At 41.9% G+C, this 22507-nt stretch overlaps 1 protein-coding gene across 1 annotated transcript; it reads right to left on the bottom strand.

The window, feature by feature from the left end:
- Window positions 1–227: 227 nt before the first annotated feature.
- CD53 (CD53 molecule) lies at window positions 228–20773 on the bottom strand. The gene is made up of 8 exons (XM_003990431.4): window positions 20617–20773; window positions 6849–6928; window positions 5825–6001; window positions 4287–4361; window positions 3675–3770; window positions 3083–3163; window positions 1916–1999; window positions 228–1098 (listed from the first exon to the last, which is right to left on the bottom strand). Exons 2-8 carry the CDS (start codon window positions 6909–6911, stop codon window positions 1027–1029), a joined length of 648 nt encoding a protein of 215 aa, XP_003990480.1. The 5' UTR covers window positions 6912–6928; window positions 20617–20773; the 3' UTR covers window positions 228–1026.
- Window positions 20774–22507: the final 1734 nt, after the last annotated feature.

The following is a 22507-nucleotide window of genomic DNA, read 5'->3' as shown; positions in this document are numbered from 1 at the left end:
ATAGTGATTGTAGTCATGTGAGAGACCACGAATCAGACTCACTCAGCTAAGCTGCTCCCAGGTTCACCACTCACCAAAAAGAACGTGAGATAAGGTGTCTATGTTCTCAGCCACTAAGTTTGGGAATAATTTGTTATGCAACAATTGATAACTTATCGACTGCTGGGAGGACATTCAGACTGAGTCACAAAAAATATATTTCAGATATAAGAAAAAGAATGTAATGATTGAGATCACAAGCTATTTTGTTTATTGAAGAGTTAAAATAGTACATTAACAAAACCTTATTTGCTAGAGAAATAACACCAGAATTCTTATGAATGTGATTATCAGCTAAACCACCAGAGATACTGGTCCTGCTGAGTTCCTCCACAGCTATGTAAATCAAGGGCTGAGATTGGCTGAAGTCAGGATACAAATCACTAGACAGTTTCTTCTGGAAGGACAGAATGAATCAATAAGGCCCGTAATAAGGAAGTTGAAAGAAACCTTACCCTTTGGAGAAAGAGTACTCTGTCATTCCTGTAGCCAAGGCCCAGGCCCAGCCAAAAGGAAGCAGGGCGTTGTAACAGTGATCCAGTGAGTCTGGCCCCAGAACTCCCTTCAGTGTGTCTTTTTGCTTGACTTTGGAGAGTGGACAGGGCATCATTTGGAGGCTAGAGAGTTATTTGACAATAAGAAGATGCGAAGATTCAAGTCCCAGACTCATCCTTTGATCTTGAACCATTAGTGCCAGAGGTCTCTTGGCCTCTCATGTCTGAAAAATGGTCGGTATTAGTGTCACCACCTTGAGGGACATAGGTGTGTCTCCATGAGTGGGTGAATGATTGTTCTGGTGCTTGAGATGGGAAATGACTAGCAAACACATCTCTTCTCTGGTTGTATGAGACAGGGACCAAAACAGGGAAGAGATGAGAGGGGGACAAAGACACCAGGCCAAGAGGTGACCATTTAGGGCTTCATGCTATAAATGACTTTGCATTTCCAGAGATGAAATAAGCCTCTTCAGCACAAGGCAGTAGCGGGTCACAACCCTAGGGCCTGGCTGGTTTTATCAATCTGGCAGTTCAAGGTCAGCGCAAAGGACATCCCCAACACCTGCGAAAAGAGTTGGGAAAATATCAGGTCTTCATAGGAGAAGCCATCTCTCCCATAACCCCTGGGATTAGCCCTAGAGAAAAACAAAGTATTTCCCACACTGGAACCACCCTTCCTGCCATCACTTCCAATTCCTTCTCCGTTCCCTTAGTTAGCTTTAGAAAGGCAGCGGGAGATGATGGTGCAAAAACAGTAGAGGATAGAGTGTTGGGACATCTTTGTCTCCTTAAGAAGTCACTTGTATAGTCAAGTTCTGCACAAGTCAACGCTGTGCAGTGAGCCATCTCTACACATGCCCTGGGACTCCTTGGTTTCCGAGCAGAGAAAAACTGTTTCCCCCTGAGCTTCTTGATCGATATCTTAGTTATTCTGTGACACACCAAAAACACTTGTATATAAAAATAGTAGAAATGTCACATAATAAAAAATTTGCCCCTGACTTATCATGCTAAGCAGAGAAACAAGGAGGAAATTGATTGTAACTTTTATCAACTCCTGCTTAGCATACAAGGCCAAATTTTCATATAGAATGTTTATCTATTGCAAGCTTTTCCATCCCAGCTGAGTGAATGACAAAAGTAGGGGTCTGCTTGATGACTTTTAATTTGACTATGAAGCAATCATATCTCTTAGGGATAAGTTGACCCGATAGATCGGGATATTTTCTGTATGCCTCAAATTGGTAATGACATCATTTGTTACGTGACTGGGGAAGCTCATATTTATTGAGCATGTTCTATGTACCTGGTAGTGTTTTAAAACCTTACATGGCTTAAATAATTTAATCTTCACGATAGTCCTGTGGTTAAATTCTTACCTGGATCACACATACACAGATAGTGATGATTCCAACATGCAGGAAATTGGAATGAAACCACTGTTTTGCTTTTGCATAGCAACCCTAGAAAAAATCACAAGTACAAATGATAACACTATATTATTTGACTTTATCAGGAGGCTAATTTCAGAAGATAGTTTCTATTTTGCCTTATGCCAAGAGACTTAGACCATTTTTATTTTCTTTCTATGGTTGAAGAAACAGGCTTCAAGCAGCAAACATTAAACAGAGCCCTTTCTGGTGTTGTTATCATTACAGTGACACCTGATGCAGAAGTCCTAGATCTTTGCACACTGAGTCAAAGTAGCTCCTGAGAGGCACGTCAGCAATAGATATCCTTAGGTTTTTTGAACTCTCACTGCTGACTTGGGATTACTAAAAGTGAATATAGCCCATGGAATTCTAGGTTCGGTTGCATCTCAGCTTCTGCTGAAATGTAAATCTATCATGGCCCTACCAAGCTCCAGGGCAGTTCTAGTTGGTGAGTGTTTCAGTCTTTCTTCACAGACCTAAAAATGTCTGGAGATTTTCAAAAAATCCCAAGGGTGCATAACATGGGGTAACAGGAATTTAGGAACTTGATCTTGAGGGAATATGACCTTGGCTTCTTCTCTGGGCTTAATCTGGAGGTCCGAATTCAGTGGACCGGTTGTTTCAATAGTTCCACCAACTATCTTTCTCCCCAACTCCTCACTCCTTCACTTATGATTCATTTCACCAAGGAGCTGGGTGATGCCTTTTCCAAGAAAGAAGAGCAGAGAAACAGGAAGAAGGAGAAGCTTTTCTAGCTCACCTTTACAAATTTCTCTTTCAACAATAAGACGTAATTTTTGCTCAAGAAAAATGTAGATCTACTACTATCATCACATAAACCTTCCCCCCTCTAATGTAATAGTTTAGAGTGCAAGATTTGTGATGGCCTTCCTAGTCTAAATGAGGCTGTTCCTTTTTTGTTTCTTTTGTCTAGTTGTCTGGACAACTTTTGTCTAGTTTGTTTAGTTACCTGGGTTGTCTCCCTGGCCTCTATTTTGTCCAAGGTTCCCTGTCTCTGGCGGGGACGATTAAGCTCAGTATGACTGGAGTTTCTAAGACAATTGAAAGTTTAACCAGAGAGATTAATAACAGAAATATTGCTTAAAAAATTACCTGAACTTGTGGACCTTGGGGGCAAGATGCTGGTGGGTGACCGTTCCAATCACTTGTTCCATTGACACCACAACATTGCAGCTAAAAGCCAAACCCCCAAGAATGTGATGGTTAGAAAGTCAACAGAAAGAAAATTGAACCTTGGAGAGAAGGTGGGCCCTTCATATCTGACTCTAGCCAAAAATCCAGAATTACCTGGGCTACTATGGCTCCTGAGAACAAAATACTTTCAAATCCATCATACCATTTCCATCACATAAGGTTGCTTGAAGCAGAGAGGGCATATTTAATTTACTCACATTTTACACATGAAAAATTAAACACACAGCAGATTTAGTCTGACATGGTTGAGTCTTTCTTACATCTCAGTAGGACTTAGATAATAAGCCTACCTGAGACTGGGAAGGATGAGAGAATGTAGACAATTTTGTACTGTGCTCTCCAGTTTGTGACTGTTAAACATTATTCTGACTTAGGGACTGTGGACCTTAAATTCTGGAACTTTCAAGAAAGGAAGGTCCTTCTAGCCCCCAGGGACTGAGGTTGGAAAATCAAATCTGGTTGAGCTGAGGAGGATTTCATCTACACTCACCAATGACTGGATGGAATCCCACATCTCCCTGGTGCTGTTGTCCGAGCTGTATTTCTGGATGCTGGTAGTCAGGCTCTCAGACACATACTTATTCAGCTGGGCGGGCACATCCCAACAGAGGAGACATTATAAAAAGCAGGTGAGTTCAAGAAATAAGCAATTTCTAGTATAGGCTAGTGGTTCCATTTGCTCCTCCCTTCCAAATGATCTCCTCAGAGCTAAGGGTGTGACAAGAGGGAGTATATATACAGGAAGATGGTGCGTGGTGGTGATCTCTTGCCCTTCCAGAACTCTCTCTAGTTTTTCAGAGGAAGAGGGACAACCAAAGCATGGGCTCTCTTAGGCATGGAGACAGACATTTTCTACTGCCAAACATGGAGAAAAGTAAGTAGGAGGAAGATAAACTTGTTTTTATAGCTCTTCCTATTCATGCTTCAAAGTATGACTCAATGGCAATCTCCTTTAAGAATTTTTTTCCTCTCCCCAATTACAGTTGATTTTTCTTCTTCCATCCCTTTTCCACTTTGCTTCTACCTCTATTATAGGATTTATTTGGGGCCAACTTCTTCCCTACAGCCAGAAATACAACGAGTTGTGCTCTTTGTAGCTTACCTTCTGTTCATACACGAAGAGCAGGATGGCCAAGGTCACCTCCGCAAGGAGGATAATCAGCAGCAGGATAAAGAACTGAAGCAAAGCAGAGACATGCTCACAGTGCTGATTCCCATTCTTCCCTCACTCCCAAGCCACGCTGGAAACATCTAGGTATGTCTTTGCACATGTGCAAAGGCTCCTGTTCCTGCCTGCTCGGACATTCATAAACCTTCTCTTGTTTTATGAGGGATGTGTGTCATTTTTCTGCAACTAGACCCCAAGTCTCTGGAGGGCAGATCAACTGTCTTGTAACTTTGTTCTCCCCTTCCCATTGTGCCTACCCAATTCCAGGCGCATAATGCATATGCAATACTATTTGTTGAATCAATGAAGCAATTTTGGCATCGGCTTTTTGAAAGCTGAACAAGAGACCAGCAAACTAACCTATGTGCCTTTAGAGTTTGGGGCCTGGTCCTTTCTGCAAGATCAGGGCTAGTTTGGGGTGGGGGCAGGTGATAGTGGAAGTTGAGAGGAGCCCTGTACAGATGGGGAGAAGAGGTATTCTAGTCACCCTCCTAACCCTTATTTATCTCCAACTGGAGAAGCTTGCTCCCTCCATGCTAATCACACACCACAGAAAACACATTTTCACTTATTCCCTCTCCTTCACCTTTTTATCCCAACACTAATCTTGGCGGCTTTACCTTTTCCCTGTGTCTATCATCTCCCATCTTTTGCCATTAATCTGAGAGCTATCTGAGAACAGGGACTTCTTAATTCTATCTCTTGGCTCCAGTTTGAGTTGATTCATAAAGGAAAAGAGATTGACCAATGATGTAAGGAAGAACCAAGGCAGCTGGGAACACTTACTTATGGACGGAGTGGCACTGTTACAGCAAGCACTATTCTGGGTCTACTAGAGCAACAAGGAGACTTCCTTCAGAGAGCTTACAAACAAAACCTAAGTCTAAGGGTTCTCCTCAGGATACTTAACTGACAGGGAGCAACTGAAAGGTTCTAGCATCTCTCATGTTAGATCACAATGGCTGCCACCTAGGCCTTCACCTAAGCTGAGTCATCACACTCTAGTGTGCCTTGTGCAGATCTGAGATAGAGAAGCATCTTCTGCCTCCTTTTAGGAGGGCCACAGTACTCAGAAGAATCTAGAGAGTACATTTTCCACCACTTAGTGACTCTGACTCAGATCCTCAAAATACGTACTAATGTGAAGAGCACTTAGGCAGATGGATGACACTCGATTTCAACCAGACATGAAGAAATAAAATGCCATAAAGGGAAATTATGATGCGGGTCATTAGTAACACTGTAAAATGAATCCCAAGGAGGATAGCAGTGTCCTCTGCCACCCATCCCTGGGATCCCAGTTAGAAACAAAATACTAGTGGTCTAGACAGACTCAGATGGTCTAAAGTGCCAATCTTATGTTCCTATGATTTCCCTGTGACCATAGATTAGCTACCAAGAAATATCTTGCCTGGGGCTTAGGGCATCACGTCTCTCTACCTAGGGTACCACATCTGCTGCAAAGGACTCACCGACATAAGCAGGCACTTGTTCTCCTTGATGGAGCCCATGCATCCCAGGAAGGCAACCACCATGATAATGGAGCCCACGATGACAAGCACATTGCCCAGTGGGAGGAAGGGGAGCAACCAGAGGTTGTTGTGGATCAAGAAATAGATCCCAAAGCCCAAAATGCAGCAGCCACAAAACTGAAAGAAAGAATTCCGCAACACTTTTGAATATCTGCTCACATTCTCACTTCAAATTAGAATCAGCTCTTTCCATTGGTCCTATGGAGACTGTCATGAGCAACCTCTTTCCCCAGCTTTCCCCATGCATCCAGAAAAGAGGTGACCCTCGCTTCTTCCCGTGATGTCCTACTCATGCTTCATCCCACCCATATCAGATAGCAGGGGAAGCTCCTTCCTGTGAGTAATACAGTATCTTCGTGCTTCAGATCCCCCGCTCCTCATTCCCACAACGGCTTACACGTGGTCTTCCCTTTGGAAACCACAACCGTTAGAGGGGAGGCCCTGGGTGAGAAGTTGATCTTGCTAGGCAGAAAGCTAGAGAAGCCAAACTTTTGAGAATCTTCTCATAGACACTTGAGTACAAACCGATTCTCTGTTTGAAGTTCAATTGCTGACTTTGGTACAGTGAAGCTTTCCCCAAAAAGGGGGCTTCCTTTTCAATCAGCTATTTGTCTAAGGGACTGGGGGGAAGGGAGAGCAAGAAAAAGAGTCATTTATACACAGAACGTAGAGTGTCAGGTTTCTCACCCGTAGATGTCAGCAGTGAGCAGTAGTCGCCTAAAGTCCCCAGAGAGAGAAACAGCCCGCCTATAAATAACTGCACTGGTACTTTTCAATTGTATAAGCATATCCTATGGCAGGATGGGAAAAGGGGAGGAAATTATCACTCCCTTGTTCTAAGCTGGTTATGTCATTCCAACACGCATGGGTTGCTCTTCGTAGCAGACTCTTCAGTAGAGGAGCGAGAAATAGAGTGTAGCCAGGAGGAGGTGAGCTCAGTCACGCTCGGAAGAAACACACTTACCCAGAAGAGCAAGTTGAAGAAAAACAGAACGTACTTCAGCAATTTCAAGCCACTCATGCCCATGCTGGGATATTCTTGCCCTAAAAAGTGAAAGAAAAGAGGAGGTAAGTGACCTGGCATCAGAGAAGAGAGGACACAAATGTTCAGGGTTTAAAATCTCCAGCATCACCCTGGGTTTGAGCTGCGACTCTCCTCTGGGAAGTTTCCCCAAACTCCCAGATCTCTCAATCTCTGCATTGAGGTACCAATCGGTTTATCTTGGACACTCACTTTGGCTCCAATTCTGCAAGCCAAGAATGCTTACCACTGAATTAGGTGCTGTAGAAGAAACCCATGGAGCTGCTCTCAGAGGAGAGTGAGTCACAGTGACACCACTAGGCCAATTCTCAGAGACTAGTGCTTGGGCACTCAAGAAGGTGACCAGGGGTCAGGCATTAATCAGCTGATTCATCAGCTGTGGAGAAGGTCAGTGACTTGATCAGCCTGTTCCTTAAATGCCCTGAGATGCATGTACATACCACATGTGGTCTGTAAACCTCTCCACATGAAAATGGGGGTGGAAAACCTATGTCTGATTCATGCTTTTATTGAAGCAACGTTTATGATGTTTTCTGTCCTAGATACAGTGAGAGATATAACCATGACTCTCCGGTACCTACCCTCCAGAAGATGTGAATCTTACAGCAGAGGTAAAACTGGCTAACCAATACCCAATGGAGAAATGAAAAGGGGTAGAAATTGGAGCTTGATTTTTTAAAAAATATAATTTCATTTCCCAGCAAGGACATTAATGTGCAAAGCCTCATCCTCAGTTCTAGAGATCTGGATACACAGTTGTGAATTTTCTGTCAGACACAGTTAGTTTCCCTAGAGTAACTCATATTTGAAAACTGCACGTAAGACTGATCCATAAAGCAGGATGTCAATTTATTGGTTTTTTACCGTTAGAACTATGCCTTTTCTAGTATATAGATTGCATGTATAATCCATTGCTTCTACCCTCTTAACAGCAGCCAGAAATCAGATGGTCTTGAGGGATAGGTCATCCAGCCTGTCTAAGCCTCATGAGCTATTTGTATTCTACAATAGAATAATCTTCTCTGTTGGAAAGACCAAATACATATACTTACTTGGTACTATTTTCCTTTTCCTTTACTTTGTCCTTCTCTTTCTCCTTCTCCTTCTTGTCTTGACCCTCAGGATTTTTCTTAATCCCCATAATTTAACCCCATAATTTTTAACCCCCCCATTTCCCCATAATTTTAACCAAGTTAAAACAAAATCAATTAGATTATAAATGCGTCTGGATATACTTGAGAGGTTAAAAAAAGGTATGACGATCTACTGCATAGTAGTAGAGGTAGTAGATCTACCTCTGCTATAAGTAGTAGCTTTGAGGTCAAACTTGAATTCAACTTCCACCTATGCCACTAAACAGCTACGTGAGATTTGGAAACTGACTTGACATCTATAGTCACAATTTGTTCCTATGTAAAATGGGGTAAATACTTATGTCTCCTAGGGTGGGTGTAAAGATGAAGTGATCTTACAACAGAGACTGATATATGACCAGGACTCAGTAAGTGAAACCCATGATTATTTAGTCTGAAAGGAACTCTCTGGGAAGGGAGACATGGAAATATACTATTATAAGGTTCTCATGTGTGTTGTGGTAATGTCACTTGAGGATAGACTCTGGTGAGTTAGAGATGTAAAGTATAAACCATAAGGCAACCTCTACAATAACAAAACAAAGAACTGTAATTAATAAGCAAGCAAGGGAGATAAAAAATTATTTTAAAATACTAGATTAATTGAAAGAAACCTAAAAAGAGGAAAAAGGAAACTGCTGTGGTCTGAATGTCTGTGTCCCCACAACATCCACATGTTGAAATCTTAATGCCCAATGTGATAGTGTTAGGAGGTGGAGCCTTTGGGAGGTAGTAAGGTCATGAGAGTAGAACCCTCCTGAATGGGATTAGAGCTCTTCTAAAAGAGATCCCAGAGAGCTTGCTAGCTCCTTCCACCCTTGTGAGGACACAACAAAAGGTCTGCAACTCAAGAGTGGCCTCGCCTGACCATGTTAGCATCCTGATCTCAGACTTCCAAGGTTCAGAACTGTGAGAAGTAAATTTCTGTGCTTTGTAAATTACTCTGTCTGTAGTAGTGTGTTATAGCAACCTGCACAGACTAAAAGAAAAACAAAGAACAGATGGGGAAAATAGAAAGCGAATATTCTCAACTCTAGCCATATTAATAGCACAGTAAATGAAATGCTCTAAATATTCCAGGTATGACACAAGATAGCCAATTGGATTAAAGAACATTTAGTAATGAATTATCAGCAAGAGAAGTTAAGAAAACAATCTCATTTAAAATTTCATCAAAAAGAATAAAATGCTGGGGTGCCTGGGTGGCTCAGTCGGTTGAGTGTCCAACTTCCGCTCAGGTCATGATTTCACAGTTCATGGGTTCGAGCCTCACATCAGGCTCTGTGCTGACAGCTCAGAGCCTGGAGCCTGCTTCGGATTCTGTGTCTCCCTCTCTCTCTCTGCCCCTTCCCCGCTTTCTCTCTCTCTCTCTCTCTCCCTCTTAAAAAATAAACATTAAAATAAAATAAAATAAAATAAAATAAAATAAAATGAATAAAATGCTTAGGAATAAGTTTAACCAAAGTGGTAAAAGATCCTGGACACTGAAAACAACAAGAAACTGATGAAAGAAATGTAAGAAGACACAAATAAATGGAAATATATTCTATGCTCTTGGATTGGAAGAATTAATATTGTTCAAATGTCCATACCACCCAGAGTAATCCATGGATTAAATGCAATCCCTATAAAAATTTCAATGGCATTTTTCGCAGATACAAAATAAACAATTCTAAAATTTATGTGGAACCACAGAAGACCCTGAATAGCCAAAGAAATCTTGAGAAAGAAAAACAAAACTAGAAGCATTATATGTTTTAATTTCAAAATCTATTACAAAGCTATAGTAATTAAAACAGTATGATGTTGGCATAAAAAACAAACACATAAATCAATGGAACAGAATATAAAGCCCAGAAATAAACCCATGCATATGTGGTTAACTTATTTACAGCAAAGGAGCCAAGCACATACAATGGGAAAAGGCAGTCTCTTCAATAAATTGTGTTCGGAAACCTGGACAGCCACATTGCGAATGAATTGAACTGGACCCCTATCTTCCACCAATCACAAAAATAAAATAAAAATGGCATAAAGACTTGAATGTAAGACTTGGAACCACAAAACTCCTAGGAGAAAACATAAAAGGAAAGCTCCTTGACATTTAGTTTTGGCAAGGATTTTTCAGATATGACACCAGAAACAAAGGCAACAAATGCAAAAATAAGCAACTGGTCTGTATCAATCTAAAAAGCTTCTGCACAGTAAAGGAAACCATCAACAAAATGAACAGACAACCTACTTAATGGGAAATAATATTTGCATCATATATCTGGGAAGAGGTTAATATTCACAATATATAAAGAACTCCTACAACTCAATAGCAATAAACAAAAAGTAAAATCTGATTTTCAAATGAGGGGAAGGGGGCGCCTGGCTGGCTCAGTTGGTTAAGCATCTGACTTTAGATTTTGGCTCAGGTCATGATCTCACAATTTGTGAATTCGAGCCTGCCTCAGGCTCCATGCTGACAATGCAGGGCCTGCTTGGGATTCTCTCTCTCTCCCTCTCTCCTTGCTCCTTCCCCACTCTCTCTTTCTTTCTCTCTCTCTCACAGTAAATAAATAAAACTTTTTTAAAAAATGGGCAGAGCAAGTGAATGGACATTTTTCCAAAAAAGACACACAGGTGGACAACAGGTACATAAAAAGATGCTCAACATCTAACCATCGGGTTGGGAAATGCAATTCAAAACTGCAATGAGGTATCACCTCATACCTGTTAGAATGGCTATCATCAAAAAAATAAGAGATAACAAGTAGTGAGAGGACATGGAGAAAGACAACCTTCGTTGCACTGTTGGTGGGACTGTAAATTGGTTACAGCCACTATGGAAAACAGTATGGAAGTTTCTAAAAAAAAAAAAAAAAATTAAAAATAGAACTACCCTACGATCCAGCAATCCCACTTCTGGGTATATATCCAAAGGAGAGGAAATCACAGTCTCAAATATCTGCAGCCCCACATATATTGTAACATTATTGACAATAGCCAAGACAGGAAAACAACCTAGGTCCAAACTTCAATAAAGAAAATGTGGTATAAAAATACAAAAGAACATTGTTCAGCCATGAGAAAGAAGAAAATCCTCCCATTTGTGACAACATATTCTCAAAACTCAGAAGACAAAGAGTCCCATTTAAAAATGGACAGAGCACCTGGGTAGCTCAGTCAGTTAAGCATCCAACTCTTGATTTTGGCTCGGGTCATGATCTCACAGTTGTGAGATCTGAGACTGAGCCCCATGTTGGGCTCCCCACTCAGTGTAGAGCCTGCTTGGGATTCTCTCTCTCCCTCTTCTCTGCCCCTCCCCCTGCTTGCACCCGTGCTCTCTCTCAAAATAAATAAACATTTTTTAAAAATAAAAAAATAAAAATGGACAGAAGATATGAACAGATAGTTCACCAAAGAAGACAGATGGATGGAGAATATGTACATGAAAAAGTACTCTACTTCATTAATCATTAGGGAAATGTAAATTGGGGAAATGAGATACCCGTACCTCCTAGAGCGGCTAAAATTAAAACAAAAACAAACAAACAAACAACAACAACAAAAACCAAAGACAAAAAACTGACAACACCAGGGACTGATAAGGCTATGGTTTTGGTGAAATTGTAAAATGGTATATCCACTTTGAAAAACATTTTGCCAGTTTTGTGAAAAGCTAAACATACACTTATCATATGATTCAGCCACGCCACTCCAAAGAATTTACCAAGAGAACAAAAAGCATATGGTCATACAGACTTATCCAAGAATGTTCATTGCAGCTTTATCTGTAATAGCCCCAAACTGGAAACAACCAAAGGTCCATCAACAGATAAACAGGAAAACAAGTTGATACAGCTATCAAATGGTGCACTACTCTGGAGAAAATAAAGACTCAACTGTTGATACACAACACAGCGGTGATGAATCTCCAAATAATTATGGTGGATGAACAAAGACAGAAAGAAGATCCATACTGTATGATTCCAGTTCTATACCGTTCTGGAAATGAAAACTGATATATAGCAACAGAAAGCAAGCAGATCAGTCATTGGGGACGGAGGTAGAGGAAAGTGATGGTAGTGGCAGTGTTAGATAAATGAAAGGAGAATAGAGACAGGCAGGAGAAAGGGATTGCAAAAGACCACAAATAATCTTTTGGAAGTGATGAATATGTTACCTTGACTGGCGTGAGAGTTTTAGGCATGTACGCATATGTCAAAAGGCCCTTCCTAATTTGTTCCTGTCCATTTCTCCAAACTTGTGGCAACATCCCCTGTCTAGAGAGCAACACTGAGTACTTGTTTTAGTGGCTCCTCTTTACCTGTGCTCTTTGCTGGAATTTGTCCCTTTCTCTCCCTCTGACCCCTTACTTTGGTTAGCCACTATTCATCCTGATACTCAGCTCCAGTGTCACTCTTCCAGGAAGCCCTCTCTGAGTGTGTCTACTTCTCCACACCCCAGGCTACTCCCCACAAGGAGTGCCTGTAATACCTACACATCTCCATTATTGCCCTAGCCACTTTGTCTTATAATTCTCTCTTTCCTCTCTGGAATGTGAGCTCCTTGAGGGTAGGAGCTAGTTTATTCATCTTTGAATCCTCGAGATCTTACACAGTCCCCTGATCACACTAAAAAAAAGTGTGATTCTTCAATAAACCTTTGTCCATTAACCCTAAATAAGCTGATGGAGTGGAATAAACGTGACACGGCAGCATCCGAAGCCTTGGGCTTGAGATTTATGCACCAAGAAGCTAAACTTTTAGATGTGGGCCAATAACTTACACAGAAGGTTGGGCCAGATGCCTCCTAAGGTCACCTCTTCCCCAACATCCTGGGATTCTGTGAGACCTGCTTCAGAACCCCGTCATTGAAGTGTCCACAGAGCACCAACTAATGAGGCAGCCAGAGACCTGCAAATAGCCCTCCTGATTCTTCCCTTCGACAGGAAGAAAAACCTCTTGTTTCTCTTTCCATGATTTTCCACTTGCTGAGACTCCCACCAGTTGAAGGAGAAAACTGCCTATTTGGTGGAGATGGTCACTACTTTTATCACACGCAGTGATGGCCCCACTTTTTGTATTAACCCAGATAGAACAGCACTCTGCTCCCCCACCCCCTCACCCCGCTTTCTTCCTTGTGACTGTGCCGGTTATGAGCTCCTGCCCCTTCCGACCCCACGGTCTGGAAGAACTGATATCTCTCTGCAGTCAGAATCTGTGGCCCAGCCCCATGACTCATGGTTCAGTGAAGAAAGTCCCTGACATCAGCTTCCTGTGATGAAACTGCAGTTAGCTGTGGCCATCTCCCACGGCCCGCTGTGGAGGCCAGGGATGAAGCTCACTTTTTAGTTTCTGCCAAGCAATGATCTTGGGCTAGTAAACCATCGTGTGCATTCCTAGTTCAATCCCTCCCCCCTTTTTAAACCCATACTTGCAGGGTCATCAAATCTAGTCTTGAATGCAGTCAAGCTTAGGAATGGCTAAGGTTGGGGGGCACCTGTGTGGCTCAGTCAGTTAAGCATTCATCTCTTGGTTTTGGCTCAGGTCATGATCTCTTGGTTTGTAAGTTTGAGCCCCACCTCGGGCTCTGCGCTGACAGCGTGGAGCCTGCTTGGGATCCTCTCTCTCCCTCTCTCTCTGCTCCTCCCCTGCTCTTCTGTACTCTCTCTCTCTCTCCCTCTCTGTCTCAAAAATAAATAAATAAATGAGTAAACAAACAAACAAACAAACTTAAAAAACAAAGAAGTGGCTAAAAACAAAAAAAAATAGTGGCTAAGTTTGGGACAGAAGCTTCAAGAAGCTATCAATTCAATACAGCCTTATGTGATCCATTCTTGGAACCACAGAAAGATAGCTTCGGTGTTATGCAGCCTGTTATATTTATGAGATGTTAATAAGTGTTCCCCAAACAAAATCAAGCAAACAAACAAAACCATAGGGACTGAAAGGAATCCATGGTCAAATAGTTTTGGAAGTAAACAGGATTAAATAAAAATAAAAGAAAAAGCAATAAATAGTTCTTTTAATGAACGACTTCTGAGCAACTTGTCATACACTAATGTACATTGTTACCACACACCTGTTCTTACAAGATTACTTATAATAACTCAAAGGACATAGTGTTCCATGGAACACAGTTTGATAAACACTAATAATGGAATCAGATGGACCTAGTTTTGAATTCTGGTAGTGCTGCATGCTGGCAATGTGGCCTGGGGTAACCTGTGTAACCTCTCTTTCACAACTGTCTCATCTTTAAAATAGTGATATTCACATACGGTTCACAGGGTGTTCAGGGGGTTAGATGAGATAACATTTCCTGGATGGCTCAGCATCAGAGTGCTTGGTTCAGTGAACACTGACTAAAAGATCATTTATTTATTTATTTTTTGAGTGAAAATGTGTTTTATTTCTCTTTTTTTGTGTATTTTATTGTATTCATATTAAATATAATTTATTGTCAAATTGGTTTCCATACAACACCCAGTGCTCATCCCAACAGGTGCCCTCCTCAGTGCCCATCACCCACTTTCCCCTCTCCCCCAACCCCATCACCTCTCAGTTTGTTCTCAGTATTTAAGAGCCTCTATGGTTTGCCTCCTTCCCCCTCTGTAACTCCCCCCCCACCACCACTTTTCGGCCCCCCTGGTCTTCTGTTAAGTTTCTCAGGATCCACATATGAGTGAAAACATGGTATCTGTCTGTCTCTGCCTGACTTATTTCACTTAGTGTAACACTCTCCAGTTCCATCCACATTGCTACAAATGGCCAGATTTCATTCTTTCTCATTGCCAAGTAGTATTCCATTGAGTATATAAACCATATCTCCTTTATCCATTCGTCAGCTGATGGACATTTAAGCTCTTTACATAATTTGGCTGTTATTGAAAGTGCTGCTATAAACATTGGGGTACAAGTGCCCCTATGCATAAAAGATCAAGTGTAGAGCTTCCTTACCAGTCCATTCCTAAGGGCAACCCCAGGCTTCCTGCTAGATTTTCAGGAATAAAATACATCAGGGACCAGAAGGCCTTTAATAATCCTTTGCTTGATTCATTTTTGGGTAAACACTTAAAAAAAAATCTTTGTTGGGGCGCCTGGGTGGCTCGGTCGGTTAAGCATCCGACTTCGGCTCAGGTCATGATCTCATGGTCTGTGGGTTCGAGCCCCGCGTCGGGCTCTGTGCTGATAGCTCAGAGCCTGGAGCCTGTTTCAGATTCTGTGTCTCCCTCTCTCTGTGACCCTCCCCTGTTCATGCTCTGTCTCTCTCTGTCTCAAAAATAAATAAACATTAAAAAAAAAATTAAAAAAAAATCTTTGTTCACCCTCTGCAAAAAAATTCAAACAATAAAGAAAGTACAAGTGTAAAGCATAAAAATCTTCTGAAACCCTATATCCAAAGATAACCACAACTGACATTTTTGATGAACACCTTTCTAGACATTTTTCTCTATGTGGATCTATTTGCCAATTTACACAGAAGGACAAGATATTCATCAAGGTGACTGTTGGCTTCCTATCCCTTTCTACACAGAGACTGTAGAGGTTTGTGGTTCATCAGTGAAGGAAAGTGGGGCCTTGATTCACACAAGATTTTTCTAAATAGGAAAGAAAATCTGTTCTCGAAGAGGGCCCCCGAGTTCAGGCCAAAATAAATTTAAATAGATGATAGAGTTCACTGAACCCTGTACAATGCCAAGTTCTTCACAAATAAATCTTATTTACTGGTGCAAGGTCACCCAGCTAATGAACAGCAAAATAGGGCACAAGGCAAGGTCTCGCAGCCTCCTAGCCCACCTTCCTTCTGCTGCCCCAGGCTCCATGTTGTGTCTCTCACTTCCCAATCCAACTCACAGCCCTGCAGTGTGAGGAGCCCCAGGAGGACTCCTTCCATCCTTCAGCGTGAACCCCTGTGAGCAGTGGCTGAGGAGGAATGGGGGTTATCCAAGTATGTCTCTTTGAGGAAGTAATAAGCAATTGCAGGGGGAGAGGTGATACTCAAATAAAATTAAACCAAACCGTCCACGTTGATGCATTAGTTTCCCCTCATTTCTCCGTCACTTTGTCCAAGGAATGTGTTTGTCATCTTAGTTCTCCCCAAAATTGTGGTCTGGTGAAAACTTTTTCCTTTTCAAAGCTGTGATCAGGGAGAGAAATTAGTGATCTGTAGAAGAGAGAAAGAAGGAAGAAGCGAAGAGGAGGGAAAAAAATGAGGAAAGACAAATCCAGATGATCTTGGAGGCTCATTTCTTAGAGGTTGTGTTTCCCTTTGCTAAAAGTATGTGGAGGTTTCCTGTGAAGGGTCCCTGTCCTAGAAACCCATCTATGGGTGCATTCAGGCAAGCTATGTCCAAAGCAAGCACGTTTCTCTGTAGGATAATTAAAGCTGCTTATGTAGTATTCCCATAAAAAGTTTGAATAACCTGAATCCAGTAATGAAGAAACAGGAGACAACCAAATATAGAGACATTCTAGAAAATAGCTTACCTCTACGCTTCAAGAATATCAATGTCATGAAATACAAGGAAAGACTCAGAAATTGTTCCAAGCAGAAGGAGACTGAAGAAACAGGACAGTTAAAAGCAATGTGTGATCAGAGATTTCCAGTCTCCATAAAGATACTAATGGGATACTAATTCAGATACAATCTGAATAAAATCTATAGATTGTTAACAGTATTGCATCCGTGTAAATTGCCTATTTTGATGAATATAAAGTGGTTATGTAAGAAAATGCTTTTGTTTGTAGAAAATACACGGCAAAGTACTCTGTGGGAAAAGATATTAGGCCAGCAATTACCCCCAAAGAGAAAGTCAAGGAAGGATAAAGAAAATGTGATAAAAGGTTGCTATTTGGGAAATCTAGGGGGAGGGGGGTTCAGAAATTCTTCGTAGTGTTTTTGCAAGTTTTCTTTAAGTCTGAATTTAAAGAGACAGAGAAGGAGTTGAATATGAGTAAATAATCTAAGGAATTCTGATCTTTAGGTCATTACATCACATAATTCCCTAATGGTATAAATACTGAGATTCCACAGGAGCTGTTTTTAGAAGAACAAACCACGGGATGATTCTTTAGAGCCTCTATTTGCTCCTGATATAGATTATTAAGCCATGAGTCCAAATTTAAAAGACATGAGGTATCAAAATGATTTCTCACCCCCATTCCTCAATCCAGTTCTCCTGAAATATAAAATGTCAAACAAAACTTTGACAAGTTAAATATATTTTAAATATTTGATTTGTTAGCATCTTGATGTCAGATCAACTGGATTTATAACTAAGTCATGTTCTTTATGTTTGCTCATGTTAAAGTGTACTGGAGATTTCTTTATGTTTATAAGAAAGTTTATAAGGAAAGAGAGTATAGTGTAATGGGGAGGAAGGAGCATCCCATTGAGAATCAGGAATTGCTATTTAATTGTATGATTTTGGACAAGTTTCACCCTACCTGGAAAATAACCAGTTTAGAATGTTACAAGAATAGCTAACATTTCCTGGGCTCTCACTATGAGCTGAACACTTTATTCGAACTTCAATAACCTCTAAATTCCACTGAAGTAACAACATTCTCACACTTGGAAAATAGTGCTCTATTTGGAATGATGACAGCCCTTGGCCATAGCTATGATGTACTGATGTTACTGCTTGGGTAGGAAGCCTCCTGTGTGCTTGTGACGTGGGGGACTGAATAGAGGACTTGCCTCTGTACCCCAACACAGAGGTCTGAACGCTCACCCAATGGCTTTGGAAATGGCTCCCTTCTTCTCAAAGAAGAAAGCTGTGTCCAGACAGCTTTCCCACAGTCACACTCCAGCTGCAGTCCTTGCCTCCTCTGGCCCAGCAGCCCCCCTGGAGGCCTACTGTGTGTAGCAGTCTCCTCTCTCGGTTTCTTTGCTTCAGGATTTTGTACCTGCAGGGGCTCTTGGGGCCCGGAGCTTCCTGAGTGCAGATACCCAGTCTGTGGGCCCGGGGTGATCTGCACACACTGGGTACTCAGTACAGGAAGTGCTGGGGGAGGACTAATATAAGAACACAAACCAAACCACTGTAACTAAATCAACATAGCGTTTCCTGGAACAGAAGGCGAGAGAGAGAGAGAGAGAGAGAGAGAGATAGAGAGAGAGAGAGAGAGAGAGAGAGACAGGGCATAACCTCGAAAAAAGCTCCGAACTTCACCCTAATCTGGGGGAAATCGAGATTGAGGAGTAAAAAATCTGCCCCTTCACCCTCATTTCAGGCCACATGCCATCAATTCTGACATCTCAGCGTACCCCTAGACCTACTACCCGCCCAGTTGTTTGGTCTTGCTTCTCACTTTCAGGTTCAAGGGTTCTAGATCCAAGGCAGAGAGGGAGATTTCCACTTCCTGTGCTCCTGCAGCCATGGCTTGCACTACAGCCTGACTTGCTTACTCTCGTTTCAAATATGTCTGGGGGGTGGGAGGGTCACACTTCTTTAAGTGTGCATATACTGTGCCCTACCTGGAACGCCGTTTACCCCCCGTCTCCATAGCAAAGTCATACTTCTTTGAAAACGACCCAAAGCAGTCACTTCCTTCCCACGGCACACTCCAACATGCCTACCACATTTTCTGCACTTACCCTCCATTGCAGAAAAGATCACATTGTGCTGTATTTGTGTGTGGTCGTGTCTGTGCTCCATACCAGAATCTACAAACGCTTTGAGATTGATAAACACCAGCTTTCCCTGTCTCCAGCACTTAGCACAACGCTTAGCTGTTCTTATGCTGTGGGCTGGGGCTGAGGAAGGGGAACAGGTTTCAGATCTGGTGTCTGAAGCCCTCTGGGTGGTCAGAGGTCAACCAGAGGACACCAGGAATCAAAGACCAGTGGAGCTTGATCTTGCCGGTTTGTGCCGGTCAATTACCAAAGGAGAAGTGGCTTAGCAGCCTCAAGTGCACAGGGATGGGCTTTGAATCATTCCCTGTGGGCATAAAGGCGCCCAATCCTTTCATTTAAAGGCTAAGTACTCTTAATTGGCTCACAGGGAAAACAACACAGGAAATCATGCTTCAGCTCAGTCTCTGCTCCAAACCAACCGCAATTTCAAAACAGTGCAGATTCTGGTGGAGACTGAGAAGTAAAACTTCTTTGTTCAGCCAGCAGCTAAGACTCTGCCTTTGCTCAGTTGTCTTTCCACAGCACTTACACATCTGATATCATACACATACACATACACATCTGATAACATACACATCTGATATCTCTTATCTTCCACAGGAGTTCCTGAAGGGCAGGACTATTTTCAGGACCAGTCTCTACCTTGCTCCTCTGCCTCCCCACCAGTATCTTCCAGAGCACAGCGCCTGGCTCCAGGAGGCACTGAACATATGATTATTAAATGAATTCATTAAAAAGTCTGGTCTTGGGTGCGTCGGTCAGTAGAGCATTCGACTCTTGATCTCGAGGTTGTAAGTTCGAGCCCCACGCTGGGCGTAGAGATTACTTAAAACAAAATCTTAAACAAATAAAATAAAATTGTTTTAATTTGTGGCTCAGCGGCCCCTGAGGTGCTTTGGGAATCTAAAGCCCTCGGTGGCATTGCTATCCCTCATTGTTAGGTGGGTGGGTATGGTCCTTGAGGACTTTTCTGTCTCCTCCAGGGTATGATCAGTTGAGATTCTTGCGGGTCTTGGAAGGAGAAAGCTCTGATATTCAGTGTTTCCTGTGGTCACCTGACATCCAGTAACTACTATGGTGGTCACAGACCACCAGAACCAGAGCTTGGCCATGACTTTCCGAGTCCAGGAGGCCACAGTCATTCGTTACATGGCATGAATTAGAAATGGTTACAATATCAAGTTTTGTTGGTTGGTGCATGTCATATTATGTTTATCAATATTTACATTTTGTATACTGAATGTATACATTTGGCAGGGTTTGGCTGAACCCTGAGGATCACAATGTTCTTTCTGCTATTTGAAAACAATCAATCTAAGCATCTCTTAGGCGCATTCAGTTTTTACCTCTTGATATACAGACAGTGGGCATTCTCTGTGTTCCTGACTCTGAGCTGGGTGTTGTCATTTGTAGCTGTCCTTCTATTTAGTGGCTCTGAGGAATCACAGTGAGATTCATAAAAATTTGTAAAATTAAGAACTGCCATCTTCCGGCTGCCTTTCTTAAGGCTCTGGCTGTTGGCTCTCTCCTCACCTTAAAATCACAAGATCGGTCTTCTAAGAGACCTGAACATGTATGAAATCTCCACAATTTCATGTCACACAGAGGGCTCCAGACATCAGAAATGACTACACAGAAAAATTCAAGTTCTGAAGCAACTTAAGCATATAAATGCCCTGACCCAAAGAGGTATCAGATAATGCGAACCAATTAATTGAAAAGTCTTTCTGGCCTGCTTGCCTTTTGAGGGGTGCTAGGATCTTGGTCTTTCTACCTTCATGCACTAAATATCTGTGAAATAGAAGTTGCAGGAGGTTTTAGGCTTACTAGAGAGATCTACGGAGACTCCTAAGAAGATACCCTATCCCACACAATATGGTTCAGGTCTTTGCTCTCAAGTCCAATGAAAATATCACCAATCTTACCTTTTGCAGGCACTTTCGCTCAGTTCTTCAGGCAGGATTGGTGATTATACTTGAAATGGCCACGGCAAGGCTGGTAACACGGATGTCCGGGGCTATTTGTGTAAAAGGAGAAGTGAATGGAAAATAAATGTGCTCACGCTGTGACGACAGGAAGCCCAGTTGAAGAGAGGGAGGAAGTGAGGCTCTGCCCACCTTCTTGAGCCTCAAGAGGTACAGAGACACTCCTTCTCCCGTGGCCTGTTAAACACCTACTCCCACGACCCACACAAATATCTAAACTTGTTTGTATGAAACCCATGAAAAGTCAAAGACCGAGCTGGTCCAGGCACTAATTGGTGAGCACTTGTGGGTTCTAGGGTGATTTGGGCATTGATTTTTGTCTAGAAAAACTCAGTGCTTCTCAATCGAGGTGGCATCTCAGAATTACTTGTGGATCTGCTCAAGAATAAGTATGCCTGGCTCTCCATTTGGTAGAACCCAAGAATAATTATTTTTAAAAGTTTTCTAGGACTGAGACAGGAATGTGTCTTAAGGCCCTTGGCCTTCTCCCCACCCTCTCTCCAGCTGCCTTCCAGAAGATCTCTCATCTCCTGTTGAACTGGGCTGTCGTTTCTAGACTTCTGTGTCTCAGAAGTTGGATTTTCCTTGTATAAGGTTATCGTCAAGGGTAAACCCCAAGACACAATCCAAAGGACACTAGTAGAAATGATTTGGTTAGTAAAGGGAGCCCCAGATTTAGGACCCAAAGCTCTGGGTTTCAATTCCAGCTTTATCTCTTCCAACTCTGTGGTACAACCTCAGCCTCTCCCCTTCAGTTTATTCATGGTAATATCTAATAATAATCCTTCTAGATATTTACTGTTATAGCCCCACTAACAGATGAGAAAACAGAGGTTCAAAAAGTTTAGATATTCGGTTCAAGATTATACAACTAAGAAACACAAGAATTGGATGTTCTTTAACCTCCATGTATTTGTGGTCTTTCCAAATTCTTTCTTGTGGTTGACTTCAAGTTTCATAGCATTGTGATCTGAAAATATGCATGGTATATCTTGATCTTTATGCACTTGTTGAGGGCTGATTTGTGACCCAATATGTGATCTATTCTGGAGAATGTGCCATGTGCCCCCAAGAAAAACATGTATTCTGCTGCTTTAGGATGAGATGTTCTGAATATATTTGTTAAGTCAGTCTGGTCCAGTGTGTCATTCGAAGCCACTGTTTCCTTGTTGATTTTCTGCTTAGATGATCTATCCATTGATGTAAGTGGGGAATTAAAGTCCCCTACTATCATTGTATTATAAATGAGTTTCTTTATGTTTATTATTAATTGATTTAGATATCTAGGTGTTTCAGGTTGGGAGCACAAATATTTATAATTGTTAGATCTTCTTGATGTATAGACTCCTTAATTATGATATAATGCCCTTCTTCATGTTTTGTTCCAGTCTTTGTTTTAAAATCTAGTTTCTTTGGTATACGTATGGCTACGCTGGCTTTCTTTCTTTCTTTTTTTTTTTTATTTTTTTATTAAAAAAATTTTTTTTTAATGTTTATTTATTTTTGACAGAGAGAGAGAGAGAGAGAGAGAGAGAGAGCATGAGCGGGGGAGGGGCAGAGAGAGAGGGAGACACAGAATCCGAAGCAGGCTCCAGGCTCTGAGCTGTCAATGCAGAGCCTGACGTGGGGCTCGAACTCACAGACTGAGGGATCATGACCTGAGCCAAAGATGGACGTTCAATTGACTGAGCCACACAGGTACCCCTCTTTCTTTTTTTTTTTTTAATTTGTATTTATTGTTGGGAGGGGAGATAAGAGGGACAGAGAGAGAGGGAGACAGAGGATCAGAAGCTGGCTCTGCAGTGATAGCAGAGGGCCTGACTTAGGGCTC

This window comes from Felis catus, chromosome C1, assembly GCF_018350175.1.
Source record: "Felis catus isolate Fca126 chromosome C1, F.catus_Fca126_mat1.0, whole genome shotgun sequence".
Classification (NCBI taxonomy): Eukaryota; Metazoa; Chordata; class Mammalia; order Carnivora; family Felidae; genus Felis; species Felis catus.
Note: the sequence above shows the minus strand (reverse complement) of the source record. Positions and strands in the feature narration are given on the sequence as shown.

What these genes read in the sequence shown, in the direction of transcription:
- CD53 (XM_003990431.4), bottom strand. Translation starts at nt 6,911, where the DNA reads ATGGGCATGAGTGGCTTGAAATTGCTGAAGTACGTTCTGTTTTTCTTC. An exon ending in TCTTCAACTTGCTCTTCTGG is followed by an intron (nt 6,002 to 6,848) that starts GTAAGTGTGTTT and finishes TCTTTCTTTCAG; the next exon opens with TTTTGTGGCTGCTGCATTTT. An exon ending in ACAAGTGCCTGCTTATGTCG is followed by an intron (nt 4,362 to 5,824) that starts GTGAGTCCTTTG and finishes GCTTTGCTTCAG; the next exon opens with TTCTTTATCCTGCTGCTGAT.